This window comes from Solanum verrucosum, unplaced genomic scaffold, assembly GCF_900185275.1.
Source record: "Solanum verrucosum unplaced genomic scaffold, falcon-dt-bn FXZP01000049.1, whole genome shotgun sequence".
Classification (NCBI taxonomy): domain Eukaryota; kingdom Viridiplantae; phylum Streptophyta; class Magnoliopsida; order Solanales; family Solanaceae; genus Solanum; species Solanum verrucosum.
In genome coordinates, this window is record NW_026020221.1 from 9747183 (window position 1) to 9772049 (window position 24867).

At 33.8% G+C, this 24867-nt stretch overlaps 5 protein-coding genes and 1 long non-coding RNA gene across 6 annotated transcripts; 4 read left to right on the forward strand and 2 right to left on the reverse strand.

The window, feature by feature from the left end:
• Positions 1-641: 641 nt before the first annotated feature.
• On the forward strand, positions 642-3874 carry LOC125830965 (pollen receptor-like kinase 2). Its single transcript, XM_049510153.1, has 3 exons — positions 642-1518; positions 2020-2688; positions 2984-3874. Exons 1-3 carry the CDS (start codon positions 819-821, stop codon positions 3628-3630), a joined length of 2016 nt encoding a protein of 671 aa, XP_049366110.1. The 5' UTR covers positions 642-818; the 3' UTR covers positions 3631-3874.
• Positions 3875-6944: 3070 nt separating this feature from the next.
• Positions 6945-8462, forward strand: LOC125830971 (uncharacterized). Its single transcript, XM_049510161.1, has one exon. It carries the CDS (start codon positions 6945-6947, stop codon positions 8460-8462), a length of 1518 nt encoding a protein of 505 aa, XP_049366118.1.
• A 2223-nt stretch (positions 8463-10685) lies between these two features.
• Positions 10686-15380, forward strand: LOC125830963 (U-box domain-containing protein 35-like). Its single transcript, XM_049510151.1, has 9 exons — positions 10686-10893; positions 11509-11606; positions 11701-11825; positions 11918-12138; positions 12232-12298; positions 12427-12760; positions 13092-13193; positions 13318-13746; positions 14132-15380. Exons 1-9 carry the CDS (start codon positions 10719-10721, stop codon positions 14912-14914), a joined length of 2334 nt encoding a protein of 777 aa, XP_049366108.1. The 5' UTR covers positions 10686-10718; the 3' UTR covers positions 14915-15380.
• Positions 11580-13427, reverse strand: LOC125831000 (uncharacterized). Its single transcript, XR_007443175.1, has 3 exons — positions 13275-13427; positions 11962-12791; positions 11580-11797 (listed from the first exon to the last, which is right to left on the reverse strand). It is a non-coding gene; the product is annotated as an uncharacterized LOC125831000 (long non-coding RNA).
• A 3320-nt stretch (positions 15381-18700) lies between the features above and the next one.
• Positions 18701-20717, reverse strand: LOC125830979 (pentatricopeptide repeat-containing protein At3g42630-like). Its single transcript, XM_049510174.1, has 2 exons — positions 20625-20717; positions 18701-19863 (listed from the first exon to the last, which is right to left on the reverse strand). The coding sequence occupies exons 1-2, from the start codon at positions 20715-20717 to the stop codon at positions 18727-18729; spliced, it is 1230 nt and encodes a 409-aa protein (XP_049366131.1). The 3' UTR covers positions 18701-18726.
• Positions 20718-23146: 2429 nt separating this feature from the next.
• LOC125830969 (cytochrome P450 CYP73A100-like) lies at positions 23147-24856 on the forward strand. The gene is made up of 2 exons (XM_049510158.1): positions 23147-24008; positions 24117-24856. The coding sequence occupies exons 1-2, from the start codon at positions 23161-23163 to the stop codon at positions 24853-24855; spliced, it is 1587 nt and encodes a 528-aa protein (XP_049366115.1). The 5' UTR covers positions 23147-23160; the 3' UTR covers position 24856.
• The last annotated feature ends 11 nt before the right edge of the window (positions 24857-24867 follow it).

The window sequence follows — 24867 nt, forward strand, 5'->3', positions numbered from 1 at the left end:
AGAAAATGCATTCACACAACTTGAAGGTAATAGTATATCTATATAATTTTTGAATATATAAGACTAAACTTGAAGAATTTATGCTTGAATTCATACTGAAAATTCAATATTTTAACCCTTCACTCCAAACCCATTCACATAAATTGTGATTGAAAAAATATCATGATTTCATTCTATCTACTCAAAGCAAAATATTTCGACAATATTAATAGGAAAAGATATAAATTACACTAGTTTTTGTGTTTCTTTACTATTCCTTTTGTTTCAATAATGTGTACTACTTTCTTTTTTAGTACTTAAAAAAATGATGTTATTATTTATATTTCAAAAAAAAATTTAAATTTTACATTTAACGTAATATATTTAAAATTATAAAATTCAAATAACAATTTAATAGATTACTCATATTTATTGAAATTCAGGCATGACATATCCTTGATCTTTAGTTAAAATATTTGAAGGCGATGAATATATATTATTTGAATTATAATTGAATTCAATGGCAAAGCATATTTTTCTCAAGTAACACCAAAGACCATAGATGACATTGTCAACTTTGAACTCCCTACTTTCCATTTGTCCATTTCTCCAAGCTTACTCTTAGCACCTCTCAAACTCTAAGCTTCTCTCTCCCTCACCTCCCTCCCATCTCTCTCCTCTTTGTGCTTCCCCATGCATGCCCACACAATCCCATTTCCCTAGAGATGTTGAAATTCTTTTTGCATGCCCTCTAAATCATAGTATTTTCTCATTTGTAATTGCCCTTTGTAAAGGGCGCGCACCTACAAGTGTGCGCACCCCTACAACTAGTCTATGCAATGTCGGTGGCTTATCGTTATAGCAATCATAATCGCCAGTATCGTCATCACCACCACTATCTCTTAATCCTCGTTGTGATATTATTACTAGTCGTTGTCCCGATCAAATCGGATAGTTCTGAGGCAGAAATCCTCTTTCGATTTAGCAAGTCCTTGCAGAAAAATGGCGCAACAGCTAATTGGAATACGAAAGTATCGCCTTGCGATAAAAATACAGATAAACCCAATTGGGATAATGTTATTTGCGAAAACGGATTCGTTTTCGGGTTGCAATTGGAGAGTAAAGGCTTAAGTGGGACAATAGATGTGGATGCTCTTAAAGATTTGCCTAATTTTAGGACCATAAGTGTTATGAACAATAATCTTGAAGGACCTTTACCGAATTTAAGTAAACTTGCAGGGTTAAAAACGGCCTATTTCACAAATAACAAGTTTTCTGGCCAAATTGACAATACTCTTTTTGAAGGGATGCATTGGTTAAAAAAACTTCATCTTGCTAATAATCAATTTAGTGGTAAAATCCCATCTGTTTTGGGTCAATTGCCTAAGCTTACAGAATTGAGACTTGAAAACAACAAATTTGAAGGCCAAATACCTGATTTTGTTCAAGAGAGACTTATGGATATGAATTTTGCTAACAACTCTCTTGAGGGTCCAATTCCTCATGGCCTTGCTAGTCTCAAACCTTCAGCATTTGAAGGTAATTTTATTTTTTTTGTACATTGCTCTTTCATGTGTAGGATAAATACCATTTTTTGAAATCATTTTAACACTCATCTAGCTACGACGTACATAAATGTCTACATTTAGCTCATGATGAGGAGAGGATTGATCAAGTTCAAATTATCAGATCATCAATCTATTTCCCAATCAATGTGAGACTCTTAACACTTCTTTCACGCCCATGTCAAACTGGAGCGTGGAGCCCAAAACGGGGATAAACCTGACTTTGACACCACAGAAAGATATGACGTTTGCGTCTAAGTAAATCTCAAAAGTTAGCTCACGAGGGAAAGATTGTCAAAGTCCATATTAGCAGACGATCAGCACATTCCCCATATGGCGCATTAACCCACATTCTAACAATAGTTCTTCGTCATATTGACATTAGAAGAATTGTAGTTCATAACAATTTTTATATAGTTTTTAAATATCTAAATTTTAATGGTCTCATTTTTGTTCATTTGGTAAAATAATACAGGTAATGATCTTTGTGATGGTCCATTATCGAAATGCACGAGTGAACCAAAAGTAGCTCTCTGGACAATTATATTGGTGGTTATCGCAGTTGCAGCAGCAGTAGCAGCAATTGTTGTTGTTATCATCATTCTTCGTCGGGGCAAGCAGACACCCGAAACAGAAACAAGACCAACACCTACACTCTCTGGAGCTGCAGGGGGCGCTACTAACCAAACAGGAGCGCCCTCAGCAGCAGATCTAAACAAAATGGAACAGGGCAGCAATCAAGCAATGGCTGCTCCTGCTCCTGACCAGTCTCCAGAGGGGACCGGTGGACTAAATAATAATAAGAGGCCTGAAGTACAAGCAATACAAAAACTTTTATTCTTAAAAGATGATATTGAAAAATTTGATTTGCCAGATCTACTAAAGGCTTCAGCTGAAATATTGGGTAGCGGTGTATTTGGTTCGACTTATAAAGCTGCACTTAGCATGGGACGTGTTATGGTTGTCAAAAGATTTAGGCAAATGAATAATGTAGGCAAGGAAGATTTTCATGAGCATATGAGAAGGCTAGGTAGGTTGAGTCATAAGAACTTGCTTCCTGTTGTAGCTTTTTACTATAGGAAAGAGGAAAAGCTTTTGGTCTCAGAGTATGTCAACAATGTCAGCCTTGCAGTTCATCTTCATGGTACGTATTTCATACTTTTAAGTTTCCGCGCTAAAATTAGATCATAAAATCATGATTTGCGCTAAAAGTTTATTATATTAACTCAATCTATTTTAACCTTTGTTTTATTCAATTCATTTCAAAACAGAGTTGAGATATGCAACTCAAATCCTTTGAAGAGGGCTCATTTGTTGATCTCTCTACCTACTCTATTAGAGTGATGATCTGACGTGTGATCATCTCATCTAAGATATTAAGTTTTTACTATATGATGAACTCTGTGATCATCTCATTAAACATATTGGTTTTTTTTTAGGTAATAAATCGCGGGGGCAACCAAGTCTTGATTGGCCAACTCGATTGAAAATTGTAAAGGGAGTAGCCAAAGGACTATTGTACCTCTACAACGAGCTACCAAGCTTGACAGCACCCCATGGTCACCTCAAGTCCTCGAACGTGCTTCTGAATGAATCCTACGAGCCCCTCCTCACGGACTATGCATTACTACCCGTAGTAAACCTAGAACACGCTCAAGAACACATGATTGCTTACAAATCTCCTGAATTCAAACATAGTGGTCGTATCACACGTAAAAACGATGTGTGGACGCTTGGAATATTAATCCTCGAGATCATAACGGGTAAATTCCCGTCTAATTTCTTGCAACAAGGCAAGGGGAGTGACACGGATTTGGCTACGTGGGTAAGGTCCGTGGTAAATGAGGACATGACGGAGGTAGATGTATTCGAGAAGGAAATGAGAGGTACGACGAATTCAGAGGGGGAAATGATGAAGTTATTGAAGATAGCTTTGGGTTGTTGTGATCTTGATATGGAAAAGAGGTTTGATATGAAGGAAGCAATGGAAAGGATTGAGGAAGTAAAAGAAAGAGATGGGGATGATGATTTTTACTCTACAAGAGGATTATCCGATGATTATACTCAAGTTTCTATGAACATTTGAAGAGTGTTGGTTATTCATACTCATAGTTCGTGTGTAACATTTTTTTATTTGTTCAAAAATCATCATGGTAAATATGGAATGGGACTTTTATTTTGTTTGATGCATGGTTGGGGGTCGTATACATTGGTCAATGAAACCACAAAATAAATAAATATAAAAACAAAAAAAAAAGATAGAAAAAATGAAGTTTAAGTGTTTTTTTGTTGTGATTCAATTGAAGCAAAGAACATGTAAATTGTCCTTGATGAATCTAGTTTAGCTAGTTGCCTTCACTTTTTTTCTTTTTTGAAACTTTATTATATTTGGGGTTGTAAAAATTAATCCAAAAGCATGCAAGAACAATGAATTATGGATCTTTCAATTGCAGCTAAAATCGTTGAACTCACCATTAAAATTGGGTCGGATCGGGTTTTTCTACTTGGACGATCCATGATCCAAACCTAATATCTAACATAGCCGCTTTTATTTTCATAGCTATCATTAAATCTCGTTATTTTTTCTTTATAAAAGAAAAAAAAAACAAAAAGCATTCCCTCTCGCAAAATTGTTTTCATACCACATCTTCTCAAGCCAATGTTTTAAGTTGGGGCGGAGCTAAAAATTTGGGTACGGATTCAATCGAATTTAGTATTGTTGAAATTGTGTATTTTTTTAAAAGAAATTTATTAAATATATACAAATATTAAATTTAAACTCAGTTATTAACAAATGATGATTATAAAATTCTGAATTCAAAAAAACGAAAATCCTAAATTCACCTCTAATTTTAAGATAACCATCAGAAACTTAGAACCATAAAAGAAAATAAATACAAAATACATATCAAATAAATTCCTGGACGAGCTTGATAAATGGGCAAAGAAGATTTAGGTTTCAGACAGCAAATCTTAAAATTTTAATTTGTTTATCTTACTGGGTCATTTTAAAAATATTATTTACTTTATTAACCAACTCTTTAATTAACTTTCCATGTTTAAGACCATAACATTAAAAAATATTTTAATCTATTTACATGTCTTTAATTTAATATCACAAAGTTTAAAAATTTCTATATATTTTTAAATTCCAAATCAAATAAAAAACATTAAAACGGAGGAAGCTTTGACTATGAGGGAGAAGAAAGAAAGAAACTAAACAAAGCTAAATTCATTATAAAAAAAAACGACCTATTTAGGGTACCTAGACATCTTATATTATTAAATTTCGAAAAGTCTCAAGAAACAAGAATAATAGACAAAATATGAGAACTAATTAAAAGGTTCACTACGGATTACGAGATATATGTCTATTATATCTTGGGCGGATTCCTTCTTTTGCTCCTCAGCCTATGGATACAAAAGAAGACAAAGGAGCTCCTTATTTGACTTTTTAATACGCTTTTGAATTTTAATTACTATCAACTTTTAAATTAATATATTTATTAAAAAATAATTATTTGAAAGAATTATGATAAATAATTTAAGACGAAAAAGAGTAGTAAAAAACCACACGATACTTAAATTTATGGAGAAATGTGCGCAGATTAAATATAAATCATTTTGGTCAACATAAAGCTCCGTGCTAGATCTGCAACAGAAATAGACACTATTTTAATTAAAAAATAAAGTGTTAATTACACTCAACACTTTTGTACTGGATTATTACTCAGTTACCAATAATTTTTTTATATTTTAAAATTAAATACTTATACCCTCAATACTATATTTTATTTTATTTTAACTATTAAGAAAATTCTACCCCTGACATCCTTATTTTCTAAGAATATTTAAACCGTTTATATAATGAAAAAACTCTACATAAGTAAAAATTTATCTAATTATGTATATATAAGATAAATTTTGAAGTAGAAGAATAACATAAAAAACAGTTAAATATATGCAATAAAATACGTAAATTAAATTAAATTAAATTACAATAATTTACATATTTTTAAAGTGCGAGAAAGTTAATACTAATGTCTAATGGTTGATATTGTTAGGGTTTTGCCCTGATTTTCTTATCATAATTTAAGATTTATTTTTCCTTAAAGAAAAAATAAAACATTACCATAAATGTTTTTACTTTTCTTGAAAGGAAAATACAATATTCTTTCATATTTGGTTTATGACTCTTTTTCTAGTAAGAAAAGGTTTTAGGACTCTATAAATATAGGTTTGTTTCTTCTAACACAAAAAACAATAACATCCACAATGTAGTTGTTTAAGACTTTTGTTTATGGGGAGATTTATTCTCTCTAAAGTTTCAATGTAGTTTTGATATAATAATATTTTGATTTTTAGTATAAGTTTTTGTTATCTGATTTATCAACTATATGATTTACAAATAGTAAGCTTCCGGACGCCCTAATCCCCCCTTCACAACCCAACAGATATATGTTACAAAAGATAAACATTTTTAAAATATGTAGTTATGCTTATTTCCTATATTTATAAGTTTCAAAAGATAAACATTTTAAAGAAAATTATTCTTTTTTTATTGAAGGCACGAATAAATTCGTTTATCTTCATAAAAACATTTTTATTTTAGTTTTAATTGTTGTTTAATAGTTACATTTGAATATACTTGGTTACACATAAATCTCATGGGGGTTTGTAAATGTAAGATTTCCACTACTAAAAAATTACTATTTTCCTGATGAAAAATGTCAAGTAGCTATTTCTACATATATTTTAATTGAATTAGTGTGAAAAGAAAAAAATAGTCATATTTCCATATAAAAAGAATTAGGACACTTCCTAATATATTTTAATTGAATTAGTGTGAAAAGAAAAATAGTCATGTTTCCATATAAAAAAAAAATAGGACACTTCCTACTATTCCATAAGAATCTATTTTCCATATATTATGCATTTTTTCAGTGAACTAATTAAGCAAAAATAAGTAAAAAAATCATATGACACAATACAAAAACGTGCATTTTAATTTGATTTCATTTCACAATTATATCATTCAACTTTGGGTGTGCACGTAGGACGTGTATTTCTATTTGTTCAACTTTATACAAATTTAAGTGTCTACTTGTGAACACCCAGAATTGAAGGGCATAAATATGAATTGAGACCAAGTTAAAGAGTATATTTATGTATTATGTCAAATCATATTTGTAGAACAAATTTTTTTAGTGATTTACGATGGAAAAAAACCTTTATTTCTGATAGTGATATAATGGGTGTAAGTGTTTGATTTTAAAATATAAGGAAAGTATCAGAAACTGAGTCATATCACAAAGATAAATTACATTTAATCTCTTAGAACGCTTGATATAGTGATGGTACACTTTAATATCTTCTTGCTTCCTACTCCATCTTCTTGTCATGGCAAAACATCAAACCACTTCTTTCAATTTCAGATCTTCTTGCTCTATTCTTGTTTTTTTATCAATCTTCTCATCCATTCCTCTTCTCTATTGGTCTTATTCAATTGGTTATGGCTATTGTCATAATCAAGTAGAAAATAACAAAGAAGTGTTATCAATGGAACCAATTAATCTCCTTAAATTTCCAAAAGCTTGGAACCAACTTGTCTTTTCATCAAAACAACAACGTCGTACACCTCAGACAAGACTCCTTAAAATTGGTCTCTTTGTTAGGAAATGGCCAGAAAAAAATCAAGCTGGAGGTATGGAACGACACGCCTTAACACTCTATCTTGCCTTAGCTAAACGCGGACATGACCTTCACATCTTCACAACTTCTTCATCCGCGAATATTCCAAGTATCATGAGTAATCTCCATTTTCACATCTCGAGGCCTATAGGTTCAGGATATCTAAATCAAGTTGTTGCTTGGAAGCAATTTTTAGAAGAAAACGCAACAAAGGCCTTTGATGTTATACATTCAGAGAGTGTAGGTCTCAGACTAACAAAATCAAGTAGTTACCTGAATAATGTCGCGGTTAGCTGGCATGGAATTGCTTATGAGACTATACATTCTGATATCATACAAGAACTTGTAAGAAATCCTCTAGATTCATCGTCACAACAAGTGATCAGTGATGGCAAAATGATGAAAGTTGTTGAAGAGGTAAAGTTCTTTCAATACTATGCTCATCATGTTGCCACGAGTGATCACGTTGGAGATGTACTTAAAAGGATCTATATGATCCCAGAAGAACGCGTTCATATCATCTTAAATGGAGTAGATGAGGAAATTTTTAAACCAGATGTCTCAAAAGGCAATGATTTTCTATTGAAATTAGGTATCAACCAAGATAGATCAAGGTCATCGATAATCCTAGGATTATCGGGTAGATTGGTTAAAGATAAAGGACATCCATTAATGTTTGAAGCCTTACAACAAATCTTCCTAGAGAACTCGACATTTAAGGACAGTGTGATCGTCCTAATAGCTGGAAATGGTCCATGGGGTGATCGATACAAAGAGCTAGGACCAAATGTGATGGTTTTAGGACCATTAGAACGTGCTCAATTGGCAGAGTTTTATAATGCAATAGATATATTTGTACACCCAACTTTACGAGCTCAAGGTTTAGATCAAGTACCATTGGAAGCATTTTTAACAGGTAAGCCAGTGATGGCGACAAAACTAGCAAGTTTTACTGGTTCTATTATTGTCAACGAAGATATGGGCTATACATTTTCACCTACAGTAAGTGAATTGAAGAAAGTTTTGTATCAAGTTTGGGAAGGGGGAAAGAAAAATTTGGAGAAAAAAGGCGGGTTTGCTAGGGAGAGAGGGTTGAAGATGTTTACTGCAACGAAAATGGTTGCTGCGTATGAGAGACTATTTCTTTGTATTTCAGGTAACGATGAGGAAAAACAACAGAAGAACGAAGATTATTGTGTCTATCAGCCTCATCAAGAGATGGATTGATAGGAATATGAAACTTTGAGAGTCAGTTAGTTAGGTTGAAGGTTCATTTTTCGTTATGATATTGAAGTCTTGATTTTCTTAATTCATTGTTTATTTGATATTGAATTTTCATCTTACATCGTCCATGCTCCAGAGTCCACATGTGAATGAGTGTTCAGCCCCACATCTGGTTTGGGACGGGAAATTATACATCCTTATATGGTATGGACGGTCCTTACCTCTTGAGCTAAATTCTAGGTTAAGTTAGACCTAAAGTATGTTTTATCTTTCAAAAGTTCCAACTCATTTTGCTTAACTAAGCTTAAAATAAAGGAAACTTAACTGCTTGTATTGGAACTGGATTCCAACTCAGGTTTGTATATTAGAAAATACTCTCTCCGTTCATTTTTTCTTCCTTAAGAAACAATGATTAATATACCTATATTAATTGGTGTATAGTCTTGTCTCTCTGAAGAAAAGATTTGAGAAATAAATAATTATGTTAAGAATAAAACAAGAGAATAATTATATTTTTTTAATATATTAAAAATAACAAATAAAAATATGGAACAATATTAATTACTTAACCTTCATGCTAAATGCACCACCGTCGCCTTCGCTGACCTCCTAACCTCTCTTTGGTTTTATCAAATTAGTAATTTGTTACTCACATTACACTCTTTCCAAGTAATGGCACATGTTAACATTGAAAATGGTATTGAAGACTATTGAGTATTTGATATTAAAATAAAATAAAAAATTAACTGTTTAAAGACCAAAAAGATGCACAAAAATCAACACTTTGTATAAAGATTGAGTTGAAAAATAATAAGAATAGTAATACTATTTCTTTTTATCATAAATCCGTATGTTAAACTAATAAAATATTTACCAAAATCTCTACACTTATTAGTGATAATCTTAAGGATTTTATTTGTATAAAGATGGTTGACTATTGTATCACTAAGAAAAAGATAGATGTTATAAAGGAGTAATTTTATTAAGAATATATATTGCTATAATAAAAATGATTGTTGTTATATAGGGTGAAAAGAGTTAAGCATACCGCGATACGTAGAGAGACCAAAATACGAAGAAACGTCTTGTTTGTAATCAAGGGAGAATAGAGAAGGTTTTTTCCTACTATGTCGCAAGGAGCCTTCAAACTTGGGCAGTCATAATGACAATCAATCTCGAGTTACACGTCAATCAACTACTTCAGCGTTAGAATATATAGGCACGCGCTACGAAATAGTGTATTGTTAATTCACATTTAAGTGATAGTTAAATTTTTAGCCCTATAAAAGAAGGCTATGGAGAATAGAAACTAGACATCAAAAATCCTTAAAAGCTTAAGTTGTTCTCTAATTCTAATATTATTGAGTTGGACTTCAAATAATATGAGCTCATTTTTCAGCCCAAGATATCAGTTTATCCTAGAGACCTAGATTGATGTTATTATATGTAAAATAATGTAGTATGTTATCTAAATGAAAGTGCCACTACAAATTAAAATCATGTCACATGTTAGATGACATGACATGCCTAGTCATCAAATTAAAGACCAATAAAAATATGAAGATCAAGTATAACTTATTACACCATTTTCCAAAATCATAATGAACACCTTAATCAAAAGTATTTAAATTCACGTTACATGAATTTGGTAAATGGACGTACTTATATTTTCATATTGTTAGTAGTATACTATGACATGTAATAATTATTAGTATCTCAAGATCTTACGAATTGCCACCTATTATTATTTTATGCTACATTGAACCGTTTAACTTGGAAAAATAATAAAATCACAGCTATAAACATTTTAAAAAAAAAAAAAAAAAAAAACCATTTTGTTCCATGCCACGTCTTCTCTAGTAAAATATATATTTTTTCTGGTCCAAGAATTAGTCAATGTTTTAAGACAACCCTAAAGCTTAGAACCCTAAAAGAAAATAAATATTAAATAAATGAAAAAACAAATTCCTGGACGAGCTTGATAAATGGGCAAAACTCCTAGAGCCTCCAAAATGAATTAACATATATACATATAGAGATAAAAGAATTTCAACAACAAATTTTTTTTAAAAACATATTGAGAAGAAAAAAAACTAAGCAAAGGGAAAAAAAACATAAAGAAACTTGGGACCTATTTGAGGTCCCTATACATATTGAAAGAAACAATTTAAGAATTGATCTTAAATTGAATATTTTCAATAATTATTATTGTGTTTGTGATTTTGTGGATAAATTTGTTGAAAAAGATCATATATTATAATGAGCCAAAGGAGTTTTACTGGAGATCAAAACAAGGCAACAGTAGTTGCAATAGATAAAGATAAAGGAAGCCAATATGCATTAAAATGGGCTGTTGATACTTTAATTGGAAAAGGCAAAAATGTTACACTTCTTCATGTTAAAGTTAGACCTTCTGTTTCCCTTCCTAATGCAGGTTTTTTTTTCTACCTTTATATAATCTTATTTTGAATTTATTTTTTTTAAAATCGACGAAAATCGATAGGAAATATTGATGTTTTTTTCTGGTTCTTTGATGTCATTCATATTGATGTACATTGCTAGTTTTGTGTTTTTGTTCTTCTTTTTGCGTTTAATCTTTTATTGTGTCATTTTCAATTGTTTCAAGAATTCTCTCTTTTGGTAAATGATTTGGCTGAAAGGTTTATCCTATCATTCTCTCTTTTGGTAAAATGGAGGTACATTTCTTTTCTATATAGAAAAGGGTGAAAACTTACCTGCACGTGGTGTTTATCCCAACCGGAAAAAATGGCATGGATGTTTTTATTTATTTGTTGATAAGAGAGGTATATGTTCTGACTTCAAAAGATAGACACATGCAAGATTTAAACGTGATGCTTTCAATCTTAAAGCTATGTAGTTCTCAAATTATGAATTTAGAATTTAATATTTATTAAAACTAAAGTGATTTCTTTCTACATATATATCTATGTTTCATATCGAGAATATTAAGTTCAGTTGAACCTATTATTCAAAGCCTATATCCACCTCTGGCTTTAAACCTATTATTCGAACAACGTTCCTTTCTCAGATGTGAGTGATGGAACTCCCAGAGTATATAGAAGTGATCCTGATAGTCAAGCAAAGGAGTTGTTCTTACCTTTCCGATGCTTCTGCAACCGTAAGAATGTAAGTGCACGTTGCTGCTTACACGTTCAATCTTCCTCGTGTTCTTGCAGATGTCGTTTCATTTTCTGAATCATCTTATCTCTCTTTGTCGTAGATTCAAGTCAATGAAGTTGTAATTGAAGGCATAGACATAGCGACCTCCATAAGTGACTATGTTACAGCCAATGTCATAGAGAATCTGGTGGTGGGCGCTGCATCAAGGAACGGTTTTGTTAGCAGGTACTATTTTCTATTGTTTCCAATAAGTTGTAGTATTCAACAACATTGCACTATTTCATATCTAGCTACTTACGACATTTTCGACTTAAAAGATTCAAGACGATGGATGTCCCAACTGCGGTGTCCAAAGTCATACCTGGCTTTTGCACAGTTTATGTGATTGCCAAAGGCAAAGTTCAATCGACAAAGAATGCATCTTCTCCAGTTCCCAGTTCACCAACTCCCGTGCAGCAGAATCATTCCACCTCATCTCTAGGTGCTAAGCTTGGCTTCGCTGATACACGTTATGCACAAATCAGCAGCGACACAAAAGGTCTGTTTTTCCACCTGCAGCATATTGCGTTAATTTCTGTCATAAAGCAATTGAACACTGTTAGAACAGGTTTAACCTGTCCTATTTCAACAGGAAGTGTAACTGATATTAGGTCACCATACGCATCACGAAGCTCAGCTGACGATTTAGATAGCATCAAGTAAGTTTTTCAGAGAATCAGGAAGCAGACAGTACCTCATGCAATATATAAGAGGAAGTGCAAAATGTACTACTCCAAATGGTTGATTAACATAACACGACTCAATTTATATTTATCTCTTTCAACAGGTCCCCATTCAACAGAGGTAAAGGGATAAACAGATCATATGGAGACCTCTCAGTGGCAGAATCTGATTTATCATTTGTGAGCTCTGGTCGTCCAAGCTCTACATTTCCAATCTCTATGGACAGCAGTCACGATTTGGGTCTTCCCCCTCGGCTTTCAAACAGCTCAGACACAGATGCTAAATATTCTGCTCCGCGACTTTCAAACAGCTCAGAAACAGAGAGCAGATTAAGCTTTGGATCATCATTCTCAGCAACCAGGTTATCTGAAGCTAATGGCTTCTCATCAAATTCTTTTGATAGTGGCAATGGATCATGGTCTTCACCCAGCAACATGGTATGCATTTCAACATCAACTACAGGAGTATCTGCAAAAAATTGTTGAAACACACTAGATACAATATCACAAAAGCAATCTAAGTTTAACCAAATAAATCCAGAAAAAGTATAGGAACATAAATATGGTGCAACAAACTCTAATCATTTGCTGGAACCTGTCCTCCTCATGCTTCTAAGATATGAATTTCATCACTTTTTTGTTGTTATGAAGGTGTTGTCATTCAAGCTTTCCTATGTTTCACTAAAGCTGTGACAGCGAAGGTTTCTTTACCAACTACTATTAGCACCAAATACAAAAGATAAATGATAAATATTTTTCTCTAATATAGGAAGACATAGAAGCAGAGATGAGAAGACTCAAGCAGGAACTCAAGCAGACCATGGACATGTACAGTTCAGCATGCAAGGAAGCACTTTCAGCAAAACATAAGGTATTAATTTGAGGTGGTGAAAATTTCTTTTTTTTTATCAAAGTATAGTACATTAGTGTATCAGAATATGTTGGAAAGTACCTTCTCTTGTGAACTGGAATGTAGCCTAATTTTTTTCATGCAGGCAATGGAACTTCACCGGTGGAAAGTAGAAGAAGAACAAAAATTAGAAGAGGCACGACTAGCAGAGGAAGCAGCACTGGCTGTTGCAGAGAAAGAAAAAGCAAAGTGCAGGGCAGCCCTTGAAGCAGCAGAAGAAGCACAGAGGATCGCCGAACGAGAGGCACAGAGAAGAATCAGTGCAGAAAGGAAGGCACTCAAGGAATCTGAAGAGAAGAAGAAGGTACTGGATGCCCTTGCACAGAGTGATTGCCGTTATCGTAAGTACACAATAGAGGAGATTGAAACAGCAACAGATAACTTTGCAGCAACTCGTAAAATTGGAGAAGGTGGATACGGGCCGGTATACAAGTGTTACTTGGATCACACACAGGTTGCGATTAAGGTTCTCCGTCCAGATGCTGCTCAGGGAAGGTCACAATTTCAGCAAGAGGTATGAAACTGAGGAATTCTTCCTTTGGTCAAAAGAAAGTAACTATGATTTGAACACATTTAGAGAACATATGTGAGTTGTTTATCTTGCAGGAAAACAGAATATTAGTGTTCTGGCGTCATGAACTAAGCATCTGTATAAAAACTTGTGTCCTTCTTGGACCATAATCAGTGTTCAACAAATCAAAATATGTGAAATAGGAGCTATAGAGTCTCTAGATTGTGTGTATTACAAAATTGACGATGCCACACTACACCCCACCCGCCACACACCCGGAAAAGAAAGAAGAAAAGAAAAACATACCAAGCAAATCCAAAATTAGTCATAGAGTAGTTCCCGAAAAGGTTATATTCTCTCATGCCCCTTTTCATTTGCTCTGATGCAGGTTGAAGTTCTAAGCTGCATAAGGCATCCAAACATGGTTCTTCTACTTGGAGCCTGCCCTGAATTTGGCTGCCTAGTGTATGAGTACATGGCCAATGGGAGCTTAGATGATCGCCTCTTCCGAAGAGGAAGCACTCAAGTTCTTCCTTGGCAACTAAGATTTCGTATAGCTGCAGAGGTTGGAACTAGCCTCCTTTTCCTTCACCAGACCAAGCCAGAACCTCTAGTGCACCGGGATCTTAAACCTGGCAACATTTTGCTTGACCGCAATTATGTAAGTAAGATCAGCGATGTTGGTTTAGCTAGGCTCGTCCCCCCTTCTATAGCTGACTCCGTGACACAGTACCGAATGACATCAACAGCAGGAACATTTTGTTATATAGATCCTGAATATCAGCAAACTGGGATGTTGGGAACAAAATCTGATATATACTCATTTGGAATAATGCTTCTCCAAATAATTACAGCCAGACCTCCAATGGGTTTGACCCACCATGTTGAGAGGGCAATTGAGAAAGGCACTTTTGCTGATATGCTTGATCCAGCAGTTCCTGACTGGCCTATGGAAGAGGCTTTGACGTTTGCCAAGTTAGCACTCAAGTGTGCAGAACTCAGGCGTAAAGATCGACCAGATCTTGGCACTGTAATTTTGCCTGAACTTAACAGGTTACGTGTACTTGCTGAAGAAGCAATGCAACCAATGCATTTTGGAAGCAGCCCAAGAAGCCCAACTACTGAAAGTCGATCTACCTCTCAAGTAAGTGATATAAGAACATCTTTGTAAAACAAACTGAAAACAGTTTCAACTTCAAGAAAATACCATGTGAATGCTGCAGATGGAAGAATGTCAGCGATGTTGATTGGCATACCCACCATGAAGAAGAACCTTCAAACACATAACAAGTCATGATCTTTTGCAGGTAATTTCAGGATCAGATAGCAATAAAAGCCGCTCAAGCAACCCCTTTTCATCAAGCACAAAATCAAGTGGTGAATAAGAATATGCATATAACAGAAAAAAGTTGGAGGAGCCAAGATACTGTTGACACCAAAGATACCACAAGCAGCTTCTTTAATGTAGTTCATCTTCTAGGTAGCTGAAGATAGCTGGTTTCATGCAGCTACAGTTACTTGTTATTTATCCTGCAAAAAGAAAATGATGCTTTAACTAAACTATGTTCATAAAAGTTGACAGACTTCTGATACCATGTTTCCTTTTGCTTTATAAAAAAGTTTTTTTTTCCCTTTAAGATCCTATATACTTAAGGTCATGTGGCATGAGTAACACTATAAAAATGCAGGAATACGAATTTCCTGAACTCATTAGCTCTAACCAAGAAAATTTGGCACCAGAAGATTAACAAGTTGGAAGATGGACAAGATGGAACATCCAACTCTTTTAGTGAAACCACAAAATTCAAGCACTGTGATTATAACACTTGGAAAATGTTTTTTTTTCTTTCAAAATAAGCGTAAGGAGAAATGCAAATGTTAGACGGATGTGCAGTCATACAAGATTAGAAAAAAATAAAAATGATGACATTTGGCAAAAGGTAAAAGTAGCGCATGTTGAGGATAAAATGAGAAAAGGTTGTTAGCTTGTCACGTGATATACCGACCTCAGATGCACCGGTCCATATTTGTGAAACTGTTGAAGTGTGTGACCTTCTCATCTAAAAGCTTAAGCTATTAGAGAGAGCACACATTCATTTTCTTAATTATATTCTCAACACGCCCCCCTCACTTGTGAGCTTAATTCTTTTTTTCATTGGCCAAGAATGTGGAAATTCTTTTTGATAATGGGTGACGGTTAGTTCTGATACCATGTTGAAATATGTGACCGACTTAATCTAGAAACTTAAGTTGTCAGAGAAAGCATACTATTATTTTGTTAACTATATTTTCAACCGAAATTATGATGATCAAAGGTAGTAAAAGGGGACAATATAGACCTAAAATCACATGGAATGAAGTTGTCTCGAAAAATTAAGTTTTGTTGGCAGAGTTCCACGTCAGTTGTGGACTGGGTATTCGGTCTCCTATTATTTTATTTTTTGATAAGGTAAACTATTATTGAAACAGTACCAAGAAGGATACAAGAATCAAAACAGAACCCAACTAGACAATCTGCTACTCTTTTCTACCTAACATCAGAAAATCCATGTACTAATCTAGATTAACTAACATATTGTTATTACACCAGAAGTACAGATCCACATTTATTTTTAACTCTAGAAATGTGATCTCTATGTCCTTCAAACAAAGCCTTGTTCCTTTCCAGCCAGATTGTCCAAGAAATGCAGAGTGGGATAGTCTTCCATATCTGTTACAGCCTACTAGGAACCCTTTGAACATGCCAGCTTTCTAATGACTAATAGACCCTTATAACTTTTGACATCACCCATGAGATGCCAAAAACGCTAAGGAAAAGTTCCCAGCCTTGTCGAGAGAATCTGCAGTAGAGAAGTAAATGTTCAAGTGTTTACTGTTCTTCTTCGCATAAATAGAATCTGTTACACAAATTAAAGCCCTTCTTCTGTAATTATTTTGAGTAGACATGCACCCTAGGTTGCAATCCATTCCAGACATGCTACCTTAACTAAAGTTTCAGTCTTCCAAATCATCTTCCAAGGCCAAGTACTATCCAAATGAAATGTTTCCCTTGTAACAACTTTTAACAGAGAACTTCTTATCGTTACTGGTTGTCCAAATCAAAGAGGCCACTTTACCCTGAACAGACAGAGATCTCTTATATGGTTTTCGACAATCCTCACCTCATGAGCTAGCTTTTGATATTGAGTTAGGACCAAAGTTCATTTTTCTTATCATGGTATTAGAGTTAGGCCCATCACAATTCTCTAGGTTTATCAGATGTAAATCCCCCCATCTAATATTGTTCATGCTACAGATGTCCAGTCCTAGCATACAGAGTGTTGAGTTCCCACATCGACTGTGGGATTGGTAAGTCTCCTTATATGATTTTGGACCATTTTCACCTCATGAGCTAGCTTTAGGGCTTGAGTTTGGTCCAAAATCAATTTTATTATCAGGATCCATGCAAACTTGTTGAAAAATAGCACACCAAAACATTGAAAGAAAAAAATTCATATAAGCAATACAAATTAATAGGGACGAAAACTTGGACATGATGGTATGTTTGCTTTGAGTCTGATGTTTGTTAGGTATCCGTTAGAATACACTTGTCCCTCATAGGCTGTGCATGGGTTTTCGAAGAGATTTGTAAAGTCCTGGACCACCTATTGCCAAGGTTTTGGGTTAGATGCTCATATTCTTCACATGATATTAGAGCCGAACTCTCGTGAGCCCATTTGCACAACCATTTTCTCTTTCCATGTTCTATTGTTGTGCACTTCTCTTTCTCAACTCAGCCCATAAAGCTGCTCTGGGTTTCTCTCAGTTCAGCCCATTGAGCCACTAACATTACTCTAGGCCCACTATCCAAATGCATCACGTAATGAACCTGGTCCATTACTTGGATGTATCACAATGAATCTGGTCCATTACTTTTAGTTACTATTCATTCCATTAGTTAGTTACTAATCTGATAGTTAGTTGACTGGTTACTCATTAATTGGTGATGAGCTGGCATAGTTTGTTAGTATTCATTTACAAGATATTTTGTAGATTGGGGATATAAGACTTAGCACAATGCTCTCATTTGAATGTAACACACGAAAATAATGATCAATACAACCTCCTTTCTCTCTTTTCTCTTAGCTTGAATTCATTGATGGATTTGTGAGCTCATATTTTCTCACCCACTCATTAATCTATTGAGTCTAGTCTCTCTCTTCAATCTTCACCCTTTTAGCTACTAATACTCAGGTGTAAGTCCATCCAACCCTCGCCACATCAAGGCAGATTTTGAGTGTGTGTGTGTGTTTGTGTGTATAAAGCTTTAAGAAAAGTGCTAATTTTCTGGGAGTTTTTGGAGACATGAAGCGGTTCCACTCGGAGGAAACTGTAACTGAAGATCCTCCTCGAGTTTCATTTATCTGCAGGAGTTTGTCTTCTTTCAGGTTACTAATCTTCAGTTTGTTTTTGATTTGTTGTTAGCATCTGTTAACCTATCCACTAAATTGTGACACTCAGGTGAGCTTACTGAATGGATAGCTAGGCAAGAAAGGGACCAAAAAAAAGCATAAATGATGATTAAATGAAAAGAGAAAAAACAAAAGAAAGTTTAGAATTTTAAATTGCAACTAACCCACAAATGCAGCTTCCAGTTATATCCTTTCTGATCAAATCAGTGAATGGGTAGCTGCAGTCAGGGACGATAAACCACTTAAACCAGTGTATATGAAGAACTGGACAGACAGAAAACAAAATGTTATAATCTTGTTAGAATCAAATACTTTTTAAGAAACTGTTTCATCTTTCTCGCATATTATGGCATACTATGCAACATGTCCAAGGTGGATATTAGTATATTACTGTCTCGCATATCAGAAGTTACTTATGCACATTCATGGAGTTGAATTTGTTTTCAGTAACCAATGACAAACATGCTTACTTGTTCAAATAACTGAGCATAATGCAATTGCACAGAACTTCCAGCTCAGAAGCTATTCATCATCAATAGTTCCAAAAAATTTGATTACGGCGGAAGTATTTCTTGAGATAGGTGGTGATAAGCTCCTCATACGTCCAATTCTTTTTCTTACTGAACTCTAAACGTGCCTCCGAGCTTAAGTGGAAATCTCCTTTCCCTATTGCCTCAAATACAAGCGGTTCTGTTGCTACTGTAACACAATCATTTATATTCAATTTCTGTAAAGCAAAATCCAAATTTCGTCCCAGACCTCTATCTAAGTATGCATCAACAACAGAACCGTAAGTCACAAGATCAGGAACTACCTTCTCATGTTTCATATGTTCAAGGGTTACATGCAGATCCCAAAATAAAGACATCTTTGAAAATGCCAAAGCTCTAATATTAAAAGTATTAAGATCAGGAAAAAATCCACTTTCTACCATTCTCACAAATTCCCTCTGCAAACTTTTCATTTTGAAGTTGGCAGCATAAGAAAGAAGTAACAGGTTCCACAGTAGATTCCCCACATTTCTCCTACAAAGACCGACATCTCTTACAAACTGACCTAAACTATAAAACTTCTCTTTCTTGAGATAAGCCAAGGATATCGACCTGATCGCTTCTTCCTCTATAAGAATTCTTGACATCTTAAGACGGCCATATGCAACTTCCATTTCACTCAGCGTGCCAAAATTGCTATAGTAAATAACATAGGCATTTCCAGTAGTAGAATCAACAGGGAACCCCATGGAAACCATCTCTTTCAGCATAACTTCCATCAATTCAAGCTGCCCTTTTTTCCCAAAACGAGAGATAGCCTGAGCATAAACATCACGAAGCAGGTTGGAATCTTTCAACTGAATCTGATGCAATATTCTGACAGCAACATCTAAATATCCTTTGCAGCCATAGATATCAATCAGTTCTGCAATTACATGAACATCCGGCAGAAATGAACTGTTCATAATTTCATCCCAAGCAGCTAATGCTTTGCAAAATAAACCATTACTAGCATAGCATAGCATCAATGCTGACAAGGTAGAGCTATCAGGTACAAAACCCTCAGATTTCATTTCAAGGACTAGCCTTTCAGCAGCAACAGGCAATTTTTTCCTACTTAACCCCTGTATCAGTGAAGCACAATCTGCGTAATTACCACGTGGATCAATATTCCCTCCCTGTTTCATGCGCCAAAGTCTCTGCGATCAGTACAACATGCAACTTCCTTATAAGAGCAACCTCGTGAAAATATTTATGCAATGATTGTTTGGATAGTTGTTACTAATTGTATTGCTACTTTCAATACAATATTTGATTTGATTATTACTTAAAATTTAATTATATTGTATTGTTAAATCCATCATTATGTAACAACGAAAAGCCTCACGTTTTCTGTAACAACCGATTTAGTGTGATCGCGTTGTTATCTTTATTTTCTTTCTCATTTTGTCTTTGCTTACTATTTAATAATCCTTTTTATCCATTGCCCTACTTTTTCTATAATAACTCTACCTCATATCTTCCTACTTTTCTTTACTGTCGTTTCATCCTTGTTGATGTGTGTCATTGTGTAACAACGGGAACTATATAATCTATCCAAACATGTATTCTTCAAAACAATAGGTATAATAAATAAACATGCACTTTAACTTGGTCTCCATCCACATTTATGCCCTTAAACTTATATAAAGTTGAACAAGTAGTCACATGTCTTTTGTGTCTATGTGGTGTCCTACTTGGCAACTCACCTCCGTGTGTTCAACTTTATACAAGTTTAAGTTGGAGTGTGTTATGTACTTAACCCAGTACAATACAATACAATGATACATAAAAACCATCCAAACAAGCTAATTTGAGTTAGATTTAATTCAATTTAGCTTCAAAGATTAGTTCTAGAAAAGGAAAAAAATGAGGGGAGTATAGCCAAGATAGATGGTACCTTTTGTGCAGAAGATTGATTTTGGTGGGAAATTAAGGAAAATGGCCTCAATTTTGGAGTTACGGCTATGGATACAACTAACCCAGCTGCCATTGGTGACTTATCCTGAGAAGCTCAAGCACAATTTTGCTGCCGCTAAACTTAAAACTGGGCCTATCGCCGGATCCACTTTCAACTTCTTATCTATTTTCCTCCCTCATTTTTTAGTTATCATGTTATACTTTACAAAAAGTTAATTCAATTAATTTTCAAAAGTTAAATTAAATTATATTAATTTGATGTTTTAAATTAAAAAATTTTAAAAATATATATAAAAAATACTATAAATTATAATCTTTTACATATTAATATAATAAAAAAATACATCATAAAATATTAATTAAAATTTTTATTATTTGACTCTAAAAATAAAAACCACAGTACATAAAAAGGGACGAAGAGAGTACCATGTAAATGTATGTTTTGGTATTTGGGTGATGGGCCTTCTCAAAGAGGAAACCTATATATTTTGAGTTTTACTCTCTCCGTTTCTTTTTATATGTCATTCTTCTTATAAATAGTTGGTCCATAATATTGTCATTTCATAAAATCAATGCATAAATTACAATATTCTTCTTATTTTACCCTTATGAGTTATTAGCCTTGAAAAATATGTATTTGACCAACATAAAAAAAAAACTAAGTGACATGTTCATTAGTCAAATTAATTAATCAAAATAAATTAATTCATATTCATTGATTGAAAAATTAACTACAAAAATATTAAATAAGGGTAGAATAGTAAACTTACTTAATATTTTAATATACGTAAAATCAAAAATGGTGACATATAAATAAAAACTGATGGAGTATATGATGCATTGATGATAAATTCGGTTTGGTTACCCAAAGAATTGGACATAAAAATTGGGGTCATTGCACAAATTTCTCTGTTTGGCCTGGTTTTTAATTTTTTGCCTTTTAAAATTGTTTATTTTTAATTTTTACTTTAGGAATTTTAAGTAACAAAAAGAGGGTTGAAATGACTTTAATAGTGAGAAAAATCACAAGACAAAAGAAAATGAAAATTTTCACGACGTAAGTTCACAGTATAAGTTATGTCCTAAGCATATGTTCATTGGTATAACTCACTTATAAGTTATGATTTACACATAAGTTCATTTTACCACAAATTATGTTCAGGCATAAATGTAGTGACACAAATTATGTTTGAAGGCAAAATAAAAAAATAAAAATATTGAACCGAATGCTTAAATTTAGTATCTCAAGTTATGTTTGTATATATAAGTGCAATGACACAAATTATGCCTACATCATAAGCTCAGTGGCATAAACTATGTCACAGGACATAAGTTCATAACAAAAGTTAAGTATAAAGGCAAAGGTTCTCTAAAAGTTTTGCCTTGTAAATCAAATATTGAACTTATGACTCGAGGCAAATATTCTCCAAAAAAATTTACCGAGAGAAACAACGGCTATAATATATAATTTGTCAAGTCTCATAAGAATATACATGGTATGGTGTTCTAACTTCTACTTGTCATTTTAAAAAATATCAAAAACTTATCGAATCATGTCAATATTGAAAAAAAAACCGAAATGATGAGATGGTTTCAAAAAAATATAATTTTAATTATAAAAAATCAAATAACATAAATATTAATAATATGATATAAATTTTATAAAATAACAGTACGACAGTACAACTGACACCCAATTACTTTTCATTATGATCTGACTAATTTTTGTGAATATATGGAATTGTATTTATCAATGGAATTAGGCAAGTAGATATGTTGAAATACCAAATATTTGTTGATTACATTTAGTAATCATTTTTAACATGCTATATATTAATGTTTATTATTAAAAAATTATCTATAATTACTCAAAATTGACCTTATTATATAAACATTTTTTTACAGCACTACATAGAATTCAAACTCTTACTTTTTATATTTGTGGCAGCCATCTTAAAATGTGGAAAACTTAAAAATGAAATTAGTTCAAGACCAATTGGATTCTTTAAGCAACCATAAATTTTACAAGTCGTGTTTGGACATATATTTTACTTAGAAAAAAAATTAAATTTTGTGAGTAGAAGTAAAATTTCTCAAATAGTTTTGGAACCGATTTCTAAAAAGTTGAAAATATTCAAAGATCAGATATTCAAAATCTAATCAAATAATTCACGACTAAATTGATCTTTAAAAATATTTTTTTTAAATCTGAATCTACGATCAAACGATTGCTTACGTATGACATAAGATTAGCTAGAAAAAATGTTTAAATGTAGATGAATGACATTTTTGGCTTTACCAACCATGAGTGAGTCCACTAGTTTTGACTTGGTTAATAGATAGCCACTATGTACATTCTCCTACCTAGAATTTGAACAATGCCCATGGATTATACACAAAACCATTTGACACCAAACTTTCCTACCCCCACCATGTTGTCAATTTTACTTCATATATATACACATAACACCTTATGCCTATTCTCATAATAATTCATCTCTACAAATTAAAAAAACATGGCCAAATTTGTTAACAAAATGACCATCTATTTCATTCTCTTTACAATTATATTTCTTTCATATTCAAAATTACTATCATTCCCTCTCAATAACATTTCACTTGTTGTACTCCCTATACTTCCCCTTATTTTCTACTTCCTCTATGCCAACAAATCCCAAAACACCCTCCCTCCGGGCCCACGGCCCGTCCCCATTTTCGGTAATTGGCTTCAAGTCGGTAACGACTTGAACCATAGACTCCTAGCGACCATGTCACAAACCTATGGTCCGATACTTTTACTCAAACTCGGGTCGAAAAACTTAGTTGTTGTATCGAACCCTGAGCTAGCTAATCAAGTCCTACACACACAAGGGGTTGAGTTCGGGTCACGTCCACGTAACGTTGTGTTCGATATATTTACGGGGAATGGACAAGACATGGTATTCACAATATATGGTGAGCATTGGCGAAAAATGAGACGTATCATGACAGTACCATTTTTCACTAACAAAGTTGTGCACCAATATAGTGATATGTGGGAAAATGAAATGGACCTAGTTGTTGATGACTTGAAAAAGTTGAAAAATGAGGGAATTGTTATAAGGAGACGTTTGCAATTGATGTTATATAATATTATGTATAGAATGATGTTCGATGACAAATTTGAGTCTTTAGATGATCCTTTGTTTATTGAGGCAACTAAGTTCAATTCAGAGAGAAGTAGATTAGCTCAAAGCTTTGATTACAATTATGGTGATTTTATACCTTTGCTTAGACCATTCTTGAGAGGGTATCTTAATAAGTGCAAAGATTTGCAAACAAGGAGACTTGCATTCTTCAACAATTATTTTGTGGAGAAAAGAAGGTAACCCCTTTTCCCTCTCATTCTTCAGCTTTATTTTATTTTGAAATCGCGTTTGAAGTTATGTGAGTGAAAACTCCTAAAACTTTTCTTTGAACTTTTTGAGTACAGGAAAGTGATGGGTGAAAATGGAGAAAAACACAAGATAAGTTGTGCTATTGATCATATAATAGATGCTCAAATGAAGGGAGAAATAAGTGAAGAAAATGTGTTGTATATTGTGGAGAATATCAATGTTGCAGCAATTGAAACAACTTTATGGTCCATGGAATGGGCTATAGCTGAGCTTGTAAATCATCCAAATGTTCAACAGAAAATTAGGGATGAAATCTCAATTGTCCTTAAAGGTAAGTCAGTCACAGAATCAAATCTCCATGAGTTGCCCTACTTGCAAGCCACAATAAATGAGACATTAAGACTCCACACACCAATTCCTTTACTAGTACCACATATGAATCTTGATGAAGCAAAGTTAGGTGATTTCACTATTCCTAAGGAAACTAAGGTGGTTGTGAATGCATGGTGGTTGGCTAACAATCCTGCATGGTGGAAAAACCCAAATGAGTTCCGGCCTGAGAGGTTTCTCGAGGAGGATGGTGGCACGGAGGCAGCTGTTGCTGGTGGTAAGGTGGATTTTAGGTACTTGCCGTTTGGTATGGGGAGGCGGAGCTGCCCTGGAATCATCCTTGCATTGCCAATTCTGGGGCTTGTGATAGCCAAACTAGTGTCAAATTTTGAAATGCAGGCTCCTCCAGGTGAGGGAAAAGTTGATACAAGTGAGAAAGGAGGGCAGTTTAGCTTGCACATTGCAAAACATTCCATTGTTGTGTTCAAGCCTGTTGCTGCATAATATGCTTACCAG